We start from the raw sequence: 19374 nt of genomic DNA, 5'->3' as shown, positions 1-19374 counted from the left end.
TTGACAGAACGTTATTAAGGTGGCTGTCTACAGGGGTAGTCACCACTTGACTGCCAGGGCAGATGTCTATATCGCCTAATACTGCTGGATTGCTCAACAAATGCCTTTACAAGGGCTAGACAAGGCTTTAACTACAAGGACAGCCCTGCTCATAAAAGCACATATCTGCTCCACAATGTTCCACACAGACACATGCAGTTCAAGAGTACAAACACACCACAGAAATGCATAGAGGTTCACTGGAAATCCAAAATCACAAAAGGCTCTGTTTGCTAAACAAGCATGAAGCGCTATCTTGCAGACAAAAAAAGACAGCCACACCTTGAAAGGATCTCTACAAGGACAAACAGAGACACATGCACAAGCTCAAATCACTTCCATCCACTTCCTCTTTCCCGACCTAAAGCATTTCATTAACTGTGCTGCAGAGTGAAATGATAATTTCTCTTTGGACAGACTTTGCAGCAGTTAAGGGGGCAGTTAGCCATCTGAGCCTGCTGCTGTGAATGTGTTTCACTGGGTGGCAGATGGGTTCAGATGGCAAGAATTCACGGGGATGCTGAGAGACCAGGAGTGTGTTTCCCAAGGAGCTTAATTGAAAGAGATTGGAATCTAATCTGTGAGTAAACAGTCAGAGAAGAGCAGAAGCTTTCTTCCATCCATCATTTGCTACATCAGCAAATTTGAACAGGAAATCTTGACAAGGATCCGTTCTCACTAAAAACCTCCCAAATTTAGACACCAAGTTATAAAACCTAATACTGGAATGACTTGTGATTGGTGATGACTGAATGGTGTTATAATTATCCAAATGTTTTTCCTGTTAATGACATGATAGGAAAGGCTATTAAGAATTACAGGTGCCACAGCTTAGACTGATTAAAATATTGATTTGATGATCATAGAGAAGCAGCAGCAGGTTTATCATCACTGAAGGACAACTTTCAACAGAGTATGCACAAAAATATAATTTAGTCATTTAGGTTAATATGAAATATAGCATTTTTAAACACAATCAGTTTAGTTTGAATGTAGATTAATGTTCTATACGAACACAGATTTTGGCCCCATTTGTCATTCTGTGGTGTTTTAAAAATTAGTAATAACTAATTCCAAATTACATGAACTGAAGAGATGCAAACTTTAAGAGAAAAAGGCTGATGATTTTACTTTCTAAAAAGTTATTGTGGGTATTATTTTGTAATATACACACATTTTTGTTCTTCATCTTAGTTGTTTTCCAGATAATACCCTGTTGTGTTTTATGTAAGAGCACATATTATGTGCTCTTTTAACTGTCACACTGTCAAAGAGCAGATGCAATGAGAGACTTTGTGCATGTAAATGGGAAATTATCATCACACATGAAACGGAGTTCCACAGGGTTCTGTGCTGGGACCTATACTTTTTACATTATGTGCATTTCCCTGAAGTAATATTATTATAAAACACTGCATACATTTTTATTTCTATATAAATGATATCCAGTTACATTTACCTATGAAGCCAGATAACAAATTCATTAAACTACAGGCATGTCTGAAAAACCTGGATGACCTGTAGTTTCTTACTTCTAAATTCAGACAAAGGCAAGGTTACTGCATTTGGCCCTGAAAATGTTAAAAACATGGTGTCTAACCAGCTTACCTTGGCCTACAGTAGCACTTTGAGGACTTTTGGAGTCATCATTGATCAGGATATTTCCTTCAACGTGCAATTTACACAAATAAGTAGGACTGAATAGCAATTTGTCTCAGAGTGATGGTGAAAAATTAGTTCACTTGCATTCCCTGCTTCTAGGATAGACTACTGTAATTCATTTTTATCAGACTGTTTCCTAATGGAAACAGTCTGTTTCTCTTAATTGGCTTCCTATTACTGTAAATCTAGAATTCCTTCTCTTCACATATAGTCTTTATAATCATACTCTGTCATATCTTAAAGACCTCCCAGTAGCATAGTAATGTAAAAGAGCACGTTGCTCTCAGACTCCAGGCTTAAATTTGGCTCCTAGAGTGTCTTAAAGTAGAATTGGAGGCAGAGCCTTCAGCTCTCAGTCTCCTGTCCTTTGGAACCAGCTCCCAGTTTGGATTCAGGAAACAGAAACCCTCTCTGCTTTTAAGATCAGAGTTAAAACTGCCATTTTTTGATAAAGATTATAGTTAAGGCTGGATCAGGTGACCCTGAAGTATCCCTCATTTATACTGCTATAGTCTAAAGCTGCTAATTAGCAGTATGATAACCACTCATTTAATGTCAGCACAGTGTTTTGTATTATTATTCATCAGCCATGGAGTGATTAAATTATACAGTGTGGTTCCTGAATTTACAGAAAGGAAAACTGAAGGCAAAGGGCACATTGTATGCGTCAAGGTAGTGTGTGTGAGTTTACTGCCTGCCCAGCTAGCTGAGGTGAAACACAGACATTGGCAAATAATTTAAGTTTCTATCAGCTCAGTGTCACACTCCAGTTTCCCATAGTCTGAGCCGCCTCAGTAACCCGAGGCTACACATCACTACCTCAGAGAGTAACACAGAGGAGTTAGGCAGTGCTCCACCCACAGTTATTTAGTTATTTTGTATCCTTTGATTTTTCTGTTTCTGTTTTTTAATTTATTCACTTATTAATTCTTTTTTTTTTTTTCATTTTTCATTCATTTAGACATCATTCAAAGTGAGCAGGGCCAGGGAATGAGAAAGATAGCAGACCACATTTATAAAAAATTCAAAAAAGAGTGACTTCTGGATAAGTGTGACAGCTGTGCTTAATCATGGCAAGCTAACCAAGAGAGATGTGAATAGAGCAAAGAGTAAAAGAAGGCGAGGAAAGCTGACAAGAGGAAGTGAGAGCCTGAGGGGTGAAAAAAAGGTAAATTTAATTTCTAAAGTCATATCGGAAAACACTAGGAGCCTAAAAATGAACGGAAGCTTTAAGAAGAAAGTGGCTTCTTACAGTAATAGAGTTGATTCCAGTAAAAGCACAACTCTCTTGAGAAAGCATCCCAGTATGAAACACCAGAACTTCTCTTTGTGTTTCTTTTATTGCAAAGAAAAGTAAAAAAACAGGAGCATTGCTTTTTCTTTTGTTACGTTTTTCCCCAGCCTAATGTACTTTCTACAAGGAGTTCATTTTAAACGGGAAAGTAATCTAAAATTGTGTTATTAAATATATATTACTATAATAACTAGTAATTATAGATATATAGAAGTTCGTTTTGAAGAACAAAAGAATTCAGTCTGTAGAAGGAGAATATATGATGACCAAAATCTGCCTGGGAAATGACCTACACAAGTCCCACTTACCTCGGTTCAGCCCTTTCAGTCCTCTAGGCCCTGGCCATTCATCAGCAGACATCACATGACAAACCAAAACCATTCATCCTGAGCCACAGCCTCTTCTGCCCAAAAGGATTTGTGATTCAATTTGACTGAGTGATGCCCTGGGCCTCAGGGCTGGGACTGAGTCTGCTAGGGTTTGCTGGGAAAGTAGGGTGCATGGTATAGGGACACGCAAAGGACAGACTGTATGACAGAGCGCTGCCACTACTGCTGCATCACAGCTACATGGTGTTGCTGTTCATAACATTGTTTTTAGAGGACACACAAAGCTGACAACTACAAAGACAAACACACATTTATAAGATGAAAAAATGATGCAGCATGCAACTTTTCTTTGTAACAAGACAGATAATAAGATCAAGTGGCTATAAAAGACGTGATTCTTAGTTAAAATTCAAAAAAGGCACACATAAAGAATGACATAATGAAACTGAACGTGTGTGAAAAAGTAATGATTTATAAACCCTTTGAATCATCTCTCAGCTTCTCTTTTTATCTCAGTAGGATGGTAGCAGGAGCATGAAAGATTTAAAGAGAAGGCTTTTAGTTTAAACCAGATCCTGGACTAAATACGCACACTCAGGCACAAAATGAAGAGCAGAGATGCTAGACTATCTCTGACAAAGCTTTCTGTTACAATCACCAATAAAGTCACTGGATACAAATGGTGCAAGACAGTTGAGCTTCCCTTAAGGTGTCAAATACGACACTGATGAGTCAGGGATTTCAGCTGAAATACACTGCTGCAAGATACCGAACTCACTGTATCACGTTCTGCATATTTTCAGTCAGCTGAGAGTTTCAGACAGGCTGCAGAGGAGAACAGCGTAAGATGAAAGACTGTGTCTATCCTTGCCTCCTACTGCCATGCCTTTATTACATTCCAGTCAGCTTAAAAACTGGCTGTGTTCCTGTTTCTTTCAACACAACCTTTCCAAACTTCAGGTGGTCCAGAATGCTGCCGTAAGGTAAGAGAACATACCATATACAACTGTCTTTAATACATTCTTTAACATGTTTTTTTACTTTACTTGTTTGACTTTTTATCTTTGTACTCATGCTCCATCATCCATCATTTAGAAATATGTCCGATTTAGCTTGAATTATACTGATGGTACAGTTATTTTATATGTAAAGCATTTTCTTTCTGCCATGTCAATAAAGCTATTTTAAAACTTTCTATTGCCACAAATTAGAAAAATGTGTTGTCTAATATGAGTGCTTATTAAAAAAAAAAGAACAAAGTAATGCAAGACGAGTAGTTTTTGATAGGACAAACTGAAATACACTCGGATTTACATTTTATATGTTATAATCAGTGATTCAGGCATGCACTAAGGGTTGACAGAGTTCACTGGGAAGATGTAAAATATTTATGCAGGAATACTCTGCAGGGTGGGAAGAAGAGATGAAGACTGCAAAGGACAGGAAATAAGACAAATGAAACACTAATGAGTGATTCCAACTATAATGTTTGGTGTTACAGCTGAAGAGAAGCTGGGGAAAAGCTAAATAAGTCATTGGCATTGGCAAGTTCATTTGTTCACTTCTTGCCCTCCTCAATAAACAAGCAGAGAAGAGTAAAAAGGGGGTGTTGACAGGGTACCGTAGAGGAAGCCTTTTTCAGCATTTTGTTCAGTCATGTGCTGCCAAGTTGTATAGAGCCAAGCAGCTATAACATAGCATGAAAACATATCAGTATTTCCTTACACGTATTCCAAACTGGCTTTCCCCTACTCTTTTATTTTTAGGCAGACAGATATACAGGAGCACTACTAGCAATTAGGTGGTTCATATGGCATGTCTATTTGGAGGTTACGATGCTCATAAACAGGCAAAGAAAAGGGAGACACACTGAGAAACTGACGAGAGTTAGTAAAATTGGCTGGTAAAGGGAGTGGACAGACGGGAAGGGGAAAAAAGAGCATGTTAAGGAAGAAGTGAATAGTGAGTCAGAAAAGTGGTGGTGGTGGTGATATGTGTGTGTGGGGGGGGGAGGGGGAGCCATAGAGGTAAAGCTTTGGGTAATAAAAACTAATCTTATACTAGCAACCAGGATGACAACTGACAGTAATTGCATATTTTCCCCCTGTAATTATGAGCTTTTTTTATGCGACCCTCTTCTCACAAGGTTTTAGTAATCCTCCGGTCATTTCCTGCTCCTCCATCCTCAGACAGTCACTCTACCTCCAAAATTAAATCGCAAGGGGCTGGTCAAGCCAAATAAGCAAACCACCATGAACTACTCGGGCCTTTCTTGGTCACAAATAATGCTTGACAAATGATGTCACATGAAATCAGATCTCACTATTTAAATAGAGAAGAATGTGCTTAGAAAGCACTAAATCTGACAGAAGATGAGAGTTGGAGTGGACTCGGATTTTTTTTTTTTCTAAATGGAAGAAACTGCTTTACCAGAAACTGGAAGACAGAGATCTTCAAAAGACTGAAGTGCACATTTAGAAGAACGTATTTGAGTATCCTGTTTGCTGCAAGAACTAATGCCATGAAAGGCCAGTGATCTTTGCAGTTTATTGCAATTAGAAAGTTGAGGTCCCAAAAATGTACCAGATGGAGAAGCAGACATGCTGTGGGATCATGGAGTTTTTCAAAGTCTGTTAAAACTGCTAAACTGAAAGTTTCCACTGTAAACACGTTCAAACTAAGAGCAAAGGAAGATGGTGCATGTAGGAAAATAGATTTACAGGAAGAATCAAAATGGCATTAATACTTTTTTTTTATAAAGAAGTCATTAATCAGCCATAGCCAGATCTTTAATTCATTTTAAAAAATCATCGCATGACCTTTATTCATTAGGAGCACACTTTGTCAGAGCCATGCTGAAAATCTAGCCTATGCATTTGTTACTTCCAAGTTGAACTACTGTGGTTCCTTATTATCAGGATGTTCCAATAGCCCTATAAAAGCCCTCCATCTGATCTAAAACACAACTGCAGGAGTACTGACAGAAATTAGAAAAAGAGATCATTTTTCTCCCATATTAAGTTCTGCTCAGTGGCTCCCAGTAACAGTCTGAAAAGGTTTTAAAATTCTCCTCCTTACATACAAAGCCCTTAATGGCCAAGCTCCATCATATAAAAAGACCTCTTAGTACCATATTATCCCAACAGAGCACTTTGCTCTCTGAATTCAGGCTTACTTGTGGTTGTTAGAGTTTCCAAAAGTAGAATGTGAAGCAGAGCCTTTTAGTTATCAGGCTCTCCCCTTCTGTAGTACCAGCTCCCAGTCTCTGCCGGGCAGACAGACGCCCTCGGCACTTTCCACTTTTACTTTAAAAAAAGGAGGAACCTATATTGTACCATATATTTCTCTATTGCTTAAGAAATAAAAGGAAATAAATAAAAAATTACACACGCTTTAAAAAAAATATCTGATTATGTGCAAGTAAAACCACCTGACTGTATTTTACACTGCAGGTGTGCCTTTTAGTTAAGGTGCAGGAAGAGCACTGGGCCACAGTAGTGTGGGGAGCAGCACCTTATGGTGTGATTGGCACTCCTCTGCGACTTTGCTAATCAGCTTCTCCCTTTTATGCAGTCGCGTGCTGGGGCCGGATGGCACACACAGTGAGACTTCACGGCTGACGCTGTGCTGTGCACTGAGCTAAGAAGACAAATTTCCTTGAGTTGTTTAAAGTTCAGTATGCAGGGCAAGCACACAGTTTCTTTTTGCTTTTTTTTTTACATTTGTGTGTGTGTGTCTGCACAGTGGTGAAAATAACCTTTATCTGTGTCGCAGAACCCATGGTAGTGGCAGTCCCTCCTACAACATTATTGACAAAAATTTGAAATAACTCATGAAAAATCTATACATCCTTCCAAGCTGAAATCTTCCCAGCATGCCTCTTATGTGTGACAGTTCCTATATCACTGACCTTTTGATAAATGCTACACTTCTATATATTTGACTACCAGGACCTCAAAATGAGACACTCTACTTTTCTGCTCTTTATGTATTTATATGCCATTATCCGGTCGTTAAGGACGTCACTAGCAGTGTCTGGGCCTAAACTCCGCTGCAGGTCCATATATCAAACGATCACTATGGCATTACTGAGAGTTGAAAAACTGTCTAAAGTCTTTCATCTTTAATAAAATGATCAGCGTTCTGCTCTACCAGGTGTAACAACTGAGTTTAACATCCAGGCATCCATGAAAATGGAATTTATGACATTTAACGGAGTTAGAAATTAGCAGGAAGTTAGCTCGCTAGCTTCTATCTAAATACAATATAGCATGTCCTGACTGCGGGGTTTTGGAAACAAATTAAAACGTACAGCTCTGCTATCACGTCCAGCATAAATGAAGACAGAAAACTAAACAACAGTGACGTTTGTAGGGTTACTGAAGTTGGGCTAGCTGGTATATAATGATGTGCTACGTGACCGCTAGCGACACAGCTATGTTAGCATAATATAAACAAGCTAACTTTCTTTCCACTCGATAAAAGTTAACGTGAGTGTTCTCGGTGGTCAGGAACAAATGTAATCGCATGGCAGGATGCTGTAAAAGGACCAAACTTCAGCCAGGAGAACAACTGAGATAATCCATCCACAATACGAAGTTAGTCATTCATATACTGCTGCATGGGCTGGGCTGTAGTTACATCCTAAGGTTTTAAAAACTGAGCTTAAATAAATGATTAGCGGTAATAAAAGCTGAGGGAGGTCAACAGTGATCACTGACTGTTTTAGGAGCTTTTTGATATTAAATAGAAGAAAATACAAAACATTAAACACGTTAACAACACAAAAGCCATATTAAACGCAGACTACTTTAGGCCCGGAAGTAGGATTCGTCACGTCATCACTTAACGACCGGATTGCATGTGATATGTTTTATTGTCTCTCCCTCATAGTTTCATAACTCCTTTCTAGTCGTTTTTTCTTATGTGTCCATCTGCCTTTGCCAGCTAAGCTGCATGTTAATAATCTGTTATTACTGGGCCAACCCACTGTCCACCTTTTACTGTTTGTTGCTTCTAAATACACGTCTCTTCTCTCTCCACTCGTCTCTCATCAACCAGTCGAAGCACAGGCCAGGTTCTCTTTGAGATGTTAAAAAGTTATTTTTTTTCACAACTGGTTTAATTGTTGGGTTTCTCTCTAAAATATTGTAAAATCTTCACCTCAATATAAAAAGATTCAAATGAAATGTTTAAGAAAATACATGTTGTACTTCTTCTCATACTGTTTATGTATCTCTCTACTAAAGCTTGGAGGACAGACAACTCAAACGCAGCTCTTGACTTTCTATAGAGCCAACCATATAGCCATATGGAGCCATGAAAATCACAAACGAGCAACAGAAGCAAACCAGCTATGTTTTTGCAGTGCATCTGCGAACATGCAGTAAATTTGCAATGAAAAATAAATGAATTCACAACTTCCTCTGCAGGAGCAGATATGGAAAGAATGAAAGCGATAAAAGCTCAAAGCCAGAAAAGACTTTGGGAAAGAGGAAGTATGCAGCGGGAGGAAATAATTAGAGTAATAGAAAATAGTGTGAAACAGTTTATCTCGCTGAGAGAAAATCTTCAGGAAATTATGAATGCCAAAAAAAAAAAAAGCAGTAATAGCTATTGTGTGCAGGCACTTGCCTATAGCAGCTAAAAAAATCCTCCAAATGACCAATTAATTTTTTTTTTTTTAAAAGGTCAGAGCTGGAGATTTGATAGAGCAGAAGAGAATGCGGCAACGTGTCTGCATCCAAAGTACGGAAACACGCTCCGTGGAAGGGATTACAGAGAGTGATGTTTACACCTCGGGGGAGAGGATGAGAAAACGAAGACAAAGAGGATATTCACGACTCGAGAAACACCTGGGAAGCCTGCGTCTCTCACACAGTGATTCAGAAACATGTGTACTTGCTGAAGGTTTAATAACTTGCAGTCCTGTTTCTGCCCATTTTCATTCCACAAAGATGTCGCCTATGTTTTCCTCAGTGCGCTAATAAAAAGGGGGTGTGCAGTTGTGGGATATGCTGCTATACCTGTGTGTGCAATATTAATTCAGTTTCTACTGTGCATGCCAGATGTCATTGGACAAATTTTAGGTATTCACTTCTTTCTTTCTTTCTTTCTTTCTTTCTTTCTTTTTTTTACCAACTTTTTATTTTCTCTTTTTATTCACAGGCACAATCTCTCTTAAACACCCATTTCAGCTTTTTTTTTATATGTTTGTAGATATAAGCCTGACAGCTGTTTCCATGGATTCTTTTAATTATACTGCATATACAGAACTGGATCTGAAGTGAAGGAAGCGCTTAGGAGTGTGCCGAAGCTTCACAAGAAGCATTAGTGAGAAAATGTAGCTGCCACACACAAATCATTTCAAACAGTGGAATACAAAGCATTTCCTAGTCATATGGCTCAACACTTAGCTGATAGTCACATGTGCATTCTTTCTCTGCTTTAAAACTAACATCTTGGGGAGTGGGATGGTCTGTAGGAAAAAACAATAATTTGATCATCATCTTGGGCTGTTGTAATCTCTAATCGGCATTTTTTTCATAGGTTTCATTGATTACTTATTTCAGGGATTCATGCACAGCCTGTGAGATTTATAAACTCAGGCAACAGGAAAACAAATCAATCAATAAAATATAAAATAAAATACAAGCTGAAGATTTTTCTTTCTTTAGAAATCACTATTTTTGAAGAAATCTGCTCCAAATACCCAATGAACAGACAAATGTATCATCAAGACAAATAAATTGGTAATCACAATCAAACAGTCAAATGAATACTCCAACTTCATACATGCATTTGCATCTACTAAATTTGTTGCTGTAATGCTGTATAGGCATAGGATTTCCCCTCTGAGGAGCGTCTTAGCTGAAGTACAAAGATCTCCCAGCATATCCTGTGGTTCACACCTGCAGACGGAATATATGTGTGTTTTCTAGGGTGTGTCACATTGCAAAAACAAGAAAGAAAATCATACATGCATGACCTCAATTGAAACGGCAGTAGCCATTGGTTTGTCTTTGAAGCAGCTGGAGTAACAGAAAGAACGCTCTCATACAGCTGTAGCAAGATCCTTGACACTTCAAATTCTCGCCTAAACTAAAGAAAGCACCGCTGGAGGGGACATGAGCCGCAGCAGCATGGCAATGGTACACATGCACATTAACGTAACTGAAGAAAAAGCTAAATACAAACGTCTGCACTCATGCACAAACACAGTTTTGCACATGAGGACAGAAAATGAAAAGAAAGCAGTTTTTAAACTCTAGGAGCCGTGCACGGTGCACACATTCACGGCACACCCACGAAGATTCACTTCTAGGCTCGTGGAGACACCGGGTACACATGTGCACACACATCTGCACCCAACCTTCCCCTTTCCCTGCTCCACTATCCCCCACTCACTTCCACACACATAGAAACATACACACAACTAGAGACACTGAAGGAGCTTGCTGTGATGAGGGAATAATTCTCCTTTTGACACAACCAATTCCTCTGAAGACAAAAGAGGAATCATACACTGACACACTGCAGCCCTCTGAGGGAAGCAACACACAAGCCCCTGATTCCACACACACACACACATGCCTGATGCAAAGACACCACCACCCCCTGTTATCTGTGCTGTCATCTGTGTGTCTGCTGTTTCTGTGTGTGCGTTCATATAGAGGGCTCTACATGTGAAGTCCTTCTCTTGCATTTGATAAGTGACAGTGAACATAAGACAAGGGGAGCCCAAGATGAGAGAAGAGGAAGTGGTGGCTGTCAGTGAAACTCACGTAGGTCAGAGAGGAAGCAGATGATGCTTGTCAAGGTAGTACATCACATTCTAAAAGCCAGCCGCCAGTCTCTCAGACCACCTCAATTTCTTACCTTTTACAAGGTGTGGGAAATAGTTGTAATTTTCTGACATTAGTCATAGGAAGTGAAAGCAAAAATAACAGCAGGTTGGTCAGTCTGCCAAAAAAAATGAGTCAAATTAAGTAGTTGATGCTTTCCTCCGGCACATTTGCATGTTTCTAACAGGCTTTTCGAGAATAAAACAGTGATTACATAAGGACTTTTTTAAAAGAGGTTGTTTTCCTTTAACCGTTTTCCTTGTCATAATTTATCATTTTTTTGTGTGTTATATTTATTTATTTCGTTTTCTTACAGTTGGTTAAGAGGGCGGGGCAGGACAAGAAAAACCAAGCAGACCAACCAGGGCAGGCCAAGTCAGTCAGCAGTCCATCTCTCTCTCTCTCTCTCTCTCTCTCTGTGTGTGTGTGAACTTCAAACATGCTGTGGTCTGTTTCATGCTCCCTGCAGCCCATTATGGCTTAATGCTTCAAGAGGCTTCTTACTGACTTCAGCATTTAACAACTTTGGTGTTTTCAGTTGGTACACTAGCACACACACACACACACACACAGAAATGCACGCTCACAAACACTCTAGTGCTATACACAAACAAGCACAGACAGGAGCCCAGATGCAGGAATTGACAGACTTTAAACTGCAGCAGAGTTATGAGCCTGCACGCTGTGATACTGAAACAACTGTTGCTTTTGCTTTAATCTGTTTGAAGAGGAAGACCAACAGAAGCATGGGGCTTTATGCTGACATCAACCTTCAAATAAGCTTCAGCTCTCTTATCTTCAAGTCAGTTAATGAGTTCCATTCATATGTAATTCTGTGTGATCAATTAGTTATCCAGCATAAGGAGAATAAGAACACCACATCAGTGGGGATAAGGGATAGAGATAGGGCTAACATTTATCTCAACACACACACTATTTTCTATTTATGTTTAAGTTTGCTGAGTCCCTTTATCTACAAAGAGTCCTTTATAGAAAAGGGACTACACGTGTGATCATTTATCCATCCGGCTTACATGCTTGCATAACTTGTGCATTGCAGATTTGCAATGTTGGATGTGTTAGTGTTAAAGCGTAACGAAATTCAACCTAGTGAGATAATTTAAGAAAAAAACTATATTTTTTTTCTTTTTCTTTTTCTACTACGTAAGGATACTTAAGGCAAAAATGAGCCAAATACACCTAAAAAACATGTAACTTACCGGTAAGATATTAGGTTGTTATATTAGTAGAATTTCAAACTCAATACAGATACCCAGAACAATACAAGCTATTTAATACCACTGTCAGAACCAAGGGAAAAAAATGACCAGTGTGATAGCGTTAAATTGCCATCAACAGACAGACAGAACAGACATTTGGTGCCTAGCACCGACATTAACATTGCCATTTTATTATTAGCCCTAGCTGCTAGCCACTACCTTAATGATAACAGATGGCTAATGTGGCTATGGGGTAACTGCTAACAGTTAAAGAGCTAACAGTTAAATCCGTGTGCCAGCTCAGTTAACATTTATGGGAACTATTCAATACTTCAGTGTTGTTAAAACTGGAGCTTTACTGACTTTAATCTAGAATTCCCACATAAAGTGTTGTTCAGTGTTGTGAACATCAACTACTTCAGCTGGTAGAGAAGAGACAGGCCTGCCTATGTGCATTTGTGAAGTGTGCAAACTGGAAATGCTAAAGACTGCACTGCTGGTATTGGCACTTTTGCAAATGACTAATGTAATCTGATTGCCTTTTTTTTAGAATCCATCAGTGTCTGAGTACCGATTTTTTTATTTGTTTTGACAATCCTGCTTGGACATGGATGTGATAAGAATACGTCCACCTGCAGTCACATTTATGCAACACGTGTATTTAAGCTGAGATGTTGCATTTAAAGCATTATTTCCACAAATATTAACCATACATCTAATCACAGTGCAACTATTTTGATGGCTATATGTATAGAGACTGAGAACAGAGTCCCTATGACTGCTTTTACCGAGTGTGCTTTCATTATATACTTCACAGCAAAGGAAACTAACAAAGGGGGAAAAAAGTAAATGTAAAATGTAAAACTAATATTTTAATAGTGCAAAGTGCTTAACCAAGCTTGTTTTCATTTCCTGCAAACGCACTTTCATTATAGTATAGCTCTTTGCTGTTACAATAACATAATGCATCCACTTGAGAGTAAGCTAATAAGAACACAGTGGGACAATGATGTCCAAATAATCTGTAAGACTGTGGAATTATTTTTTTATTATCCTTACTGGCATGAGAGTACATTGCTGACGGTGCATAAATGATACGACACCACAAGCGTCTGACTGCAACTTTCCAAATATAATTTATATTTTAATAAAATACCCATTTACTTTGGGAGGCTTTTTAGCCTTTATTATGATAGGACAATTGAAAGTCCTATCATAAAAACCCCAGAGCAGATTTGAACATAGGCCTCTGCAATAGCCATACAAAAATAGTGCTGCTCAAGATAGTAAGCAATACTAGCACCCATAATTTCACCATTTACTATTTGTTTGCTGTTGTGGAGTTGATTTTTCAGCCTTTCTGTAGCTTGCCAGCTTTTTTTTTTTTTTTTTACTGGCAATGGACTTCTTCTACATTTAACCTCTGGCTGAAAAGAGGAGTAAGGGGAAGCAAACACTCTTAGCAGCCAGTATTTTAATATTAGCCTTAGTCAAAGAGATGAGAGGAGTGACCAGCTTTTAACTTCAGTGCTACTTTTTCCCCCTAAATTCTAAGTGAAGCTGTCGAGTTCAAAACATTCTCATACTTCTCATGGTGGGCTGCCATACAGACCAGTCCATATTTCCAGCCACAAGCCAGTCTTTAGTCAAAAAGAGTTCCTAGCAGCCTTGGTAAATAGCAGTCCTACTGTATCATTAGCCAAACACTGGTTATAATGACACTCCAGAGCACTGTGCAACTCACAGTCAGTGTGTAGCAACCAGCAACCAACAACACAAATACAGCATGGGAAAATCAATGGCATACCAAAATGTTACCAGCCTTCCTGCAGATGTCTCATACAGCTTGTCTCTTTGTATAGGCTTATGTGACATTGAGGATCTAACGCTCGGTGGCTGCCAACTGCTTTCAAAGAGTGCCTGGCGCCTCTCTCTTTAAGAGCCGATGAGAGAGAAACACAGAGAGATGAAGAATGTCATCCCCTGAAAGACAACAGGATAAGTCATCAAGACTGTCATGATGGGGTGGGACAGGGAGGGGGCAGCGCAGCGAGGAGACATAAAAATCAATCATCCATTTTTGGTAAACATGGATGAAAAAAAAAAGCTGTTTCCAAAACTGATTACACTCTACAGAGCCGAAATAGCATCATCATGCTCATTTAAAAGCATCAATCAGCTCACTTTAGCCCCTGTGAACTTGTTTAAGGAGCTCAAATTATAGTTCCCCCATGGTCCGGTAAGCATTACGTCAACACAGTGATAACAAACAGCTCACCCTTAACTCAATAGCTCTCCTCCTCGTGGCTTTTTCTGCAGGGCAAATTACTTAAGAGTAGGGGACTATCCAAGATGCTAAAGGAGGCACATCCATGTGTATCTAGGAATCTTTATTCCCTGCTGACTGAGGATAATCAGATGGAGCCTGTGATATGGGGTCAGATTTACTGCACATGTATACTTAATGCCTTAAAACAAGTCAAATTAACAGAAATGAACTTAGTTCAGAATTTGTCTATCTTGTTCAAATTTGATTTACTTAGATGTCCGCACTCCATGCTCAAGATTTATACATCTTAAAAAAGAAATTTAGTGTTTGGCTCATAACTGCACGAACTGCTTTCTGTGCCTGAGTAATAATTATTTCATAAACTGTGCAGTGGCCATGAAAAAAGGATTTCAAAGTACTGAAAGTGGACATCATTTTCACAGTTGGAATGCAACTCTTCCTCCCACAACTGAGTCACTCAGCATGTGACCTTGAGTCAGGCCCAGCCAATACTTTACGCTGATCGAACCCCCGTGTCACAGCAGGAAACAAACTCTGCAAATGTCAGAGATCAACTGCAGCATTCGGGCGGCTCATATTTTGGAGGAATAAATTAAATCCTTCTTTTTTGGGGTTTTTTTTTACAAGATTTTTAAAATGCCTCAATGGAGCACCTGAAGTGTATTTTATGCTAGAGAACAAAAATATAGAGACACAAGGAAAGTATTGCTGATGTGCAAAGCCTACCCATTGTCTCATCTGTCTTTTTTCTCATCCTCAGTTCCTGTGTCTCCCTCTCCTCTCTCACTGAGGAGGCATTGACCCCAAACTTAAGTAAGCTCCACGTCATTGATTGAAACAAGTGATACAGTTAATGTCGTGACAAGACAGATTCCCTCTTTAAAGCATTATGGATTACAGACATTTAGAAGAAGGGGGTATCTCTAAGGAACCAGGGCTGGTGTTAATTCCGTCAATTGATTTATTCAATGTGTCTGTCAAGTAAATGAGAAGTGTCCACTTACCACTTGGCCCTTTACTGCTAACTAAAGATAAATGGAGTGATGATTTTTTTTTTTTTACAGTTTCATCTGCTTTCTATAGCACTGTCAAATTTGATCTTTTCAACTACCCTACCTAAGAGTGTAATCACTTGAAAGGGTCTACTTTGCGTTATCGTGCTCCCCATTCACACTCATCCTGTTGCCTCTCAGAGAGAGCTCAACATTAAGCAGAAAACTAAGAGAGTTTAAAAAGAATATCTGACTTTTCTAAACCACATCCCCCCCTCCCCCACACTGTGTTGTGTTAGAACTGAACTGGAAAACAGATCACAGTTTTGTGCAAGGGTCAAGGGTGTGAGATGCGTGACACTCTTGTCTCGGAACTGTTCAGTCTGTGCTGACCAACCTCTCAATCTTCACAGGGGAGGCGAGTTTATCTGCTGCTGCTGGCTCTTGGGACGGGGAATTGGACAGTGGAGGAAAAAAGTGTATGTCAATCTGGGATAGGAAAAGGTGTCTTTTTGCAAAATCCAAATGTAAATTGAGTAGATTGCTTTGTATGTGTTGCCATCTACTTTTTTTTTTTTTTTTTTTACTTTTTTTTGAAAGGCACTCGCTGCATTCAGAGTCTGCGGAAATGGAAAAAGTTCAAAAAGAGTTTAAAAGTGAGTGATGTTCCATTTGAATCTACATAAAAAACGGGACCATGAGCATAGATACCCTGTCCTTGCATGTGTGATTCTGTAACTGTAGAGCAGAAAAGTGTGTGTGTGTGTGTGTGTGTGTGTGTGTGTGTGTGTGTGTGTGTGTGTGTGTGTGTGTGTGTGTGTGTGTGTGTGTGTTTATATGCTTGAAAGCATTGCACTGAATTCCAGGGGAGGCAAACATGCAATCATCTAAACTGCAAAGGGGCTTGTGACTGCCTTACATCAGCCCCTGAATGACACAGTGAGCAGCATCATATTTGCATGGTTACAGCACATGGTCAAGTGACTGGCAATTTATAGGCTGGCAATTCCCCACAAGAGGATGACACAGTTTAAAGAAGAGGCAGAATTAGGGAGTGTCTTCAGGAGTTAGCAGCTTTTTTTTTTGTTTTTCTAATGAAGGAAAACTGAAAGTGAAGCACATATCATATATCTGTGTTTCCAAAATGCTGAGTGTGGGATGATTTCTCATAGTTTTGATCAAGAATCAAATAGACAGATTGCCTGGGCTGTCATACTATCTTTTCAAAGCGGTGTTTCATCTTAAGACATACAGAGCTCTTGTGCTTTACCATGTGACATGAAAGATGGATGTCTTCTCTGCTTTCAGTTACACCAGAAAAAAAAACGAAAAACTTTTTGATGAAGGCACCGTTGAGTTACAATTTCCTGTAGATCCTCTGTGAGCACAAAATTAAGAGTTTGTGAACCAATGTCATTTATACACAACTTGGATATACACAGCCTAGTGGTGACTTTGTCCCAATCAGTCTACCATTCTTAGCGGGATTTTGCAAAGAGATTATGATACTGTTTAAAGCAGCTGTGTGGCTCTTACGGGTATAATTAACGTGTTTTTGCATGTCATTTACAGTTTTAGGGGTAAAGATGAGGTGTAGTGCGCACAACACGAACAAAAGCTTACCTGATATTTCAAACTGAGGGACATCTTCCACAAGGAACCCCTTTCCTTTGTAAAACACCTTGATATCAGAACAACTCCGGGCTTTGCTCGTCCCTTTTTCCCCATAAGCTGGTGCCGTTAGAGAGCACACTGCCAGCGCCGCTATAATGAAGGAATCCATGCCGGCCGACCACATAGAGTCTAATTGTGTCTATGGACTCAGTCAAGTGCAAATCCGACCGAACACCGAGTTCTACTCGGAGTAGCAGACTCCCGGCTTCTTTAAATTGGGGTTGCTTGGCCCTGTTGTGCGTAAAATATCCTCCACCTTCCTGTCTTCCCTCTGCCCCTTCAGTGCGTCTGCTAAGTCTGTGTCTGCACTCCGCACACTGCTGCCGGCACAGGAGCGATTCCTCCAAGCGCAGAGGTCCCGTCTCTTCTCACTTCTAAAGCTGGCCGCTGTGAAGCGGGCAGGAGCTTTCTTTCCCCCCCTCAATTAATCTTCTCACGCAGATTGCCAAAATAAGCGCGGGTCTCTTCTCTCGTATATCCAATGATTTTCTTGTCTTTTCTTTTTCTTCTTTTTTGGCTTACCTGCTCGGAGAGAGGCGGAAGATTAAAAAAAAAAAACAGGTTACCCGTTAGCCGCTTTTAAAAACAAAGAAACAAAAAAATAGTCAAAATTGCAACGTGCTGGTTAAAAACCACGCAGCTATGTTGTGTTGATTCATACCTACCGGTGACGAGCTGTGTAAAGAGATGTACAGAGGCAAGTACCGCAGCTCAGGGGTTTCTGGACGATGCTGTGCCAGCGCTACCACTCTGTGGAATGAGAAGGAGGCGGAGAGAGAGGGAGTAAGGGGAGAGCGAGGGAGAGAGAGAGAGAGAGAGAGAGAAGGGGGAGCGCATAGGTTTCATGATACTCTTGCAATTTTTGTTTCATTCTGTTGTATCTATTAGTTATTTTTGGACACGTTTCAGAGTAAACTTACAGTTTAACAGGTTTGTTTAGCTTTGTGAAGCCTCCGAGGCATCCTGGTAGTCTGTGCACGATAAGGTGGTCTGGATCTGAGTTAAAGAACGTCCTCTACGCCTCTGACAGCTTGTTAGCCACCGACCGGGTGTCACAGATGAATTGTGGGCCCGCCCCTGCGCCCAGGTGCCCACCCACAATACAGGTCAGCCCTGAGAAGCGTCTCCTCCAGTCTGCAGAGCATTTGTGTACATCACTCCTCAAGGTGCAATTACTCCGCCAGCAAGTCATTACCTGCCTTGATGCCGTTCCCGGCTTACCTGTCACCAGCTGAATGCCTTCGTTAACTTCATTTTCTGTACGTGTTAATATCCATGAACAAGCCCGAGAATGTTTTTAAATTGCTTTTAGGCCTCATGTGACCTTTTGGGCATCAAACACGCTTTTATTATATGTCAAGTAATGACCCTTCACGTCCTATTGGTTTATTGTAGCATAGATGTCAAAATAACAAAAAGTTGAAAAGATAATCTACATTTTTAGTTTATTCATTAGATTTAATAGGATCGGTGACTTCAAACACTGCAGGCAGTGTTTCTTTTTCCTTCCTTCCTTCATTCCTTCCTTCCTTCCTTCCTTCCTTCCTTCCTTCCTTCAGAGAGCCAGGAATAGAAAGGGCTGTTAGAAGAGTGCAAGCCCCATACCAAAGATTATGGGGTTGTTTTAATGCAATACACAACTTTTTCAAAAAGCCTTCAACTGAGTCAAGGATATGGATGTCTGGATTTACATTGTGTCACATAAATTAAGAGACATATGCAGTTACTTTACTTAAAATAATATCCCATTAGTCATTTCAGTGCGTGAAACTGAATCAGACAGTATTTAATGGTGTCACTCCCGTGGGAGATGCTTTTTAAAGGCTTGTTTGCACAAGAAGATGCCTCTGCAAATCATCTCACCGACACATGGAAAAAAAAAACTCCCGTGCAGTCCGTGCAGTAAGTGGGCATCGTCTGACAGATAGAAAAACCGAACTGAAAGGCAGAGAGAGAGAGAATGGGAGAGATCCACATGGCATGCACAGTCATTTCCTGCCTCTAAATCATTCTATTTATGTAGACTGACT

General features: G+C 39.8%; 1 protein-coding gene across 2 annotated transcripts in view; it reads right to left on the bottom strand.

The window, feature by feature from the left end:
- LOC120727901 (glypican-1-like) overlaps positions 1–18399 on the bottom strand; it is a 60322-nt gene extending 41923 nt beyond the window's left edge. Inside the window, exons 1-3 of one of the 2 annotated variants that reach the window (XM_040022513.1) lie at positions 18265–18399; positions 18006–18094; positions 17294–17866 (exon numbers count right to left, since the gene is read on the bottom strand). In XM_040022513.1, the coding sequence (XP_039878447.1) occupies positions 17294–17468 (175 nt within the window). In that variant the 5' untranslated portion in view covers positions 17469–17866; positions 18006–18094; positions 18265–18399. The remainder of the gene's footprint in view (positions 1–17293; positions 17867–18005; positions 18095–18264) is intronic. The other variant, XM_040022512.1, reaches the window with a different exon arrangement.
- Between the last annotated feature and the right edge of the window lie 975 nt (positions 18400–19374).

The sequence above is a fragment of the Simochromis diagramma genome, unplaced genomic scaffold (assembly GCF_900408965.1).
Source record: "Simochromis diagramma unplaced genomic scaffold, fSimDia1.1 OVJJ01000205.1, whole genome shotgun sequence".
NCBI lineage: Eukaryota > Metazoa > Chordata > Actinopteri > Cichliformes > Cichlidae > Simochromis > Simochromis diagramma.
The sequence above is the reverse complement of the archived record's forward strand: the minus strand, read 5'-3'. Positions and strand labels throughout refer to the sequence as shown.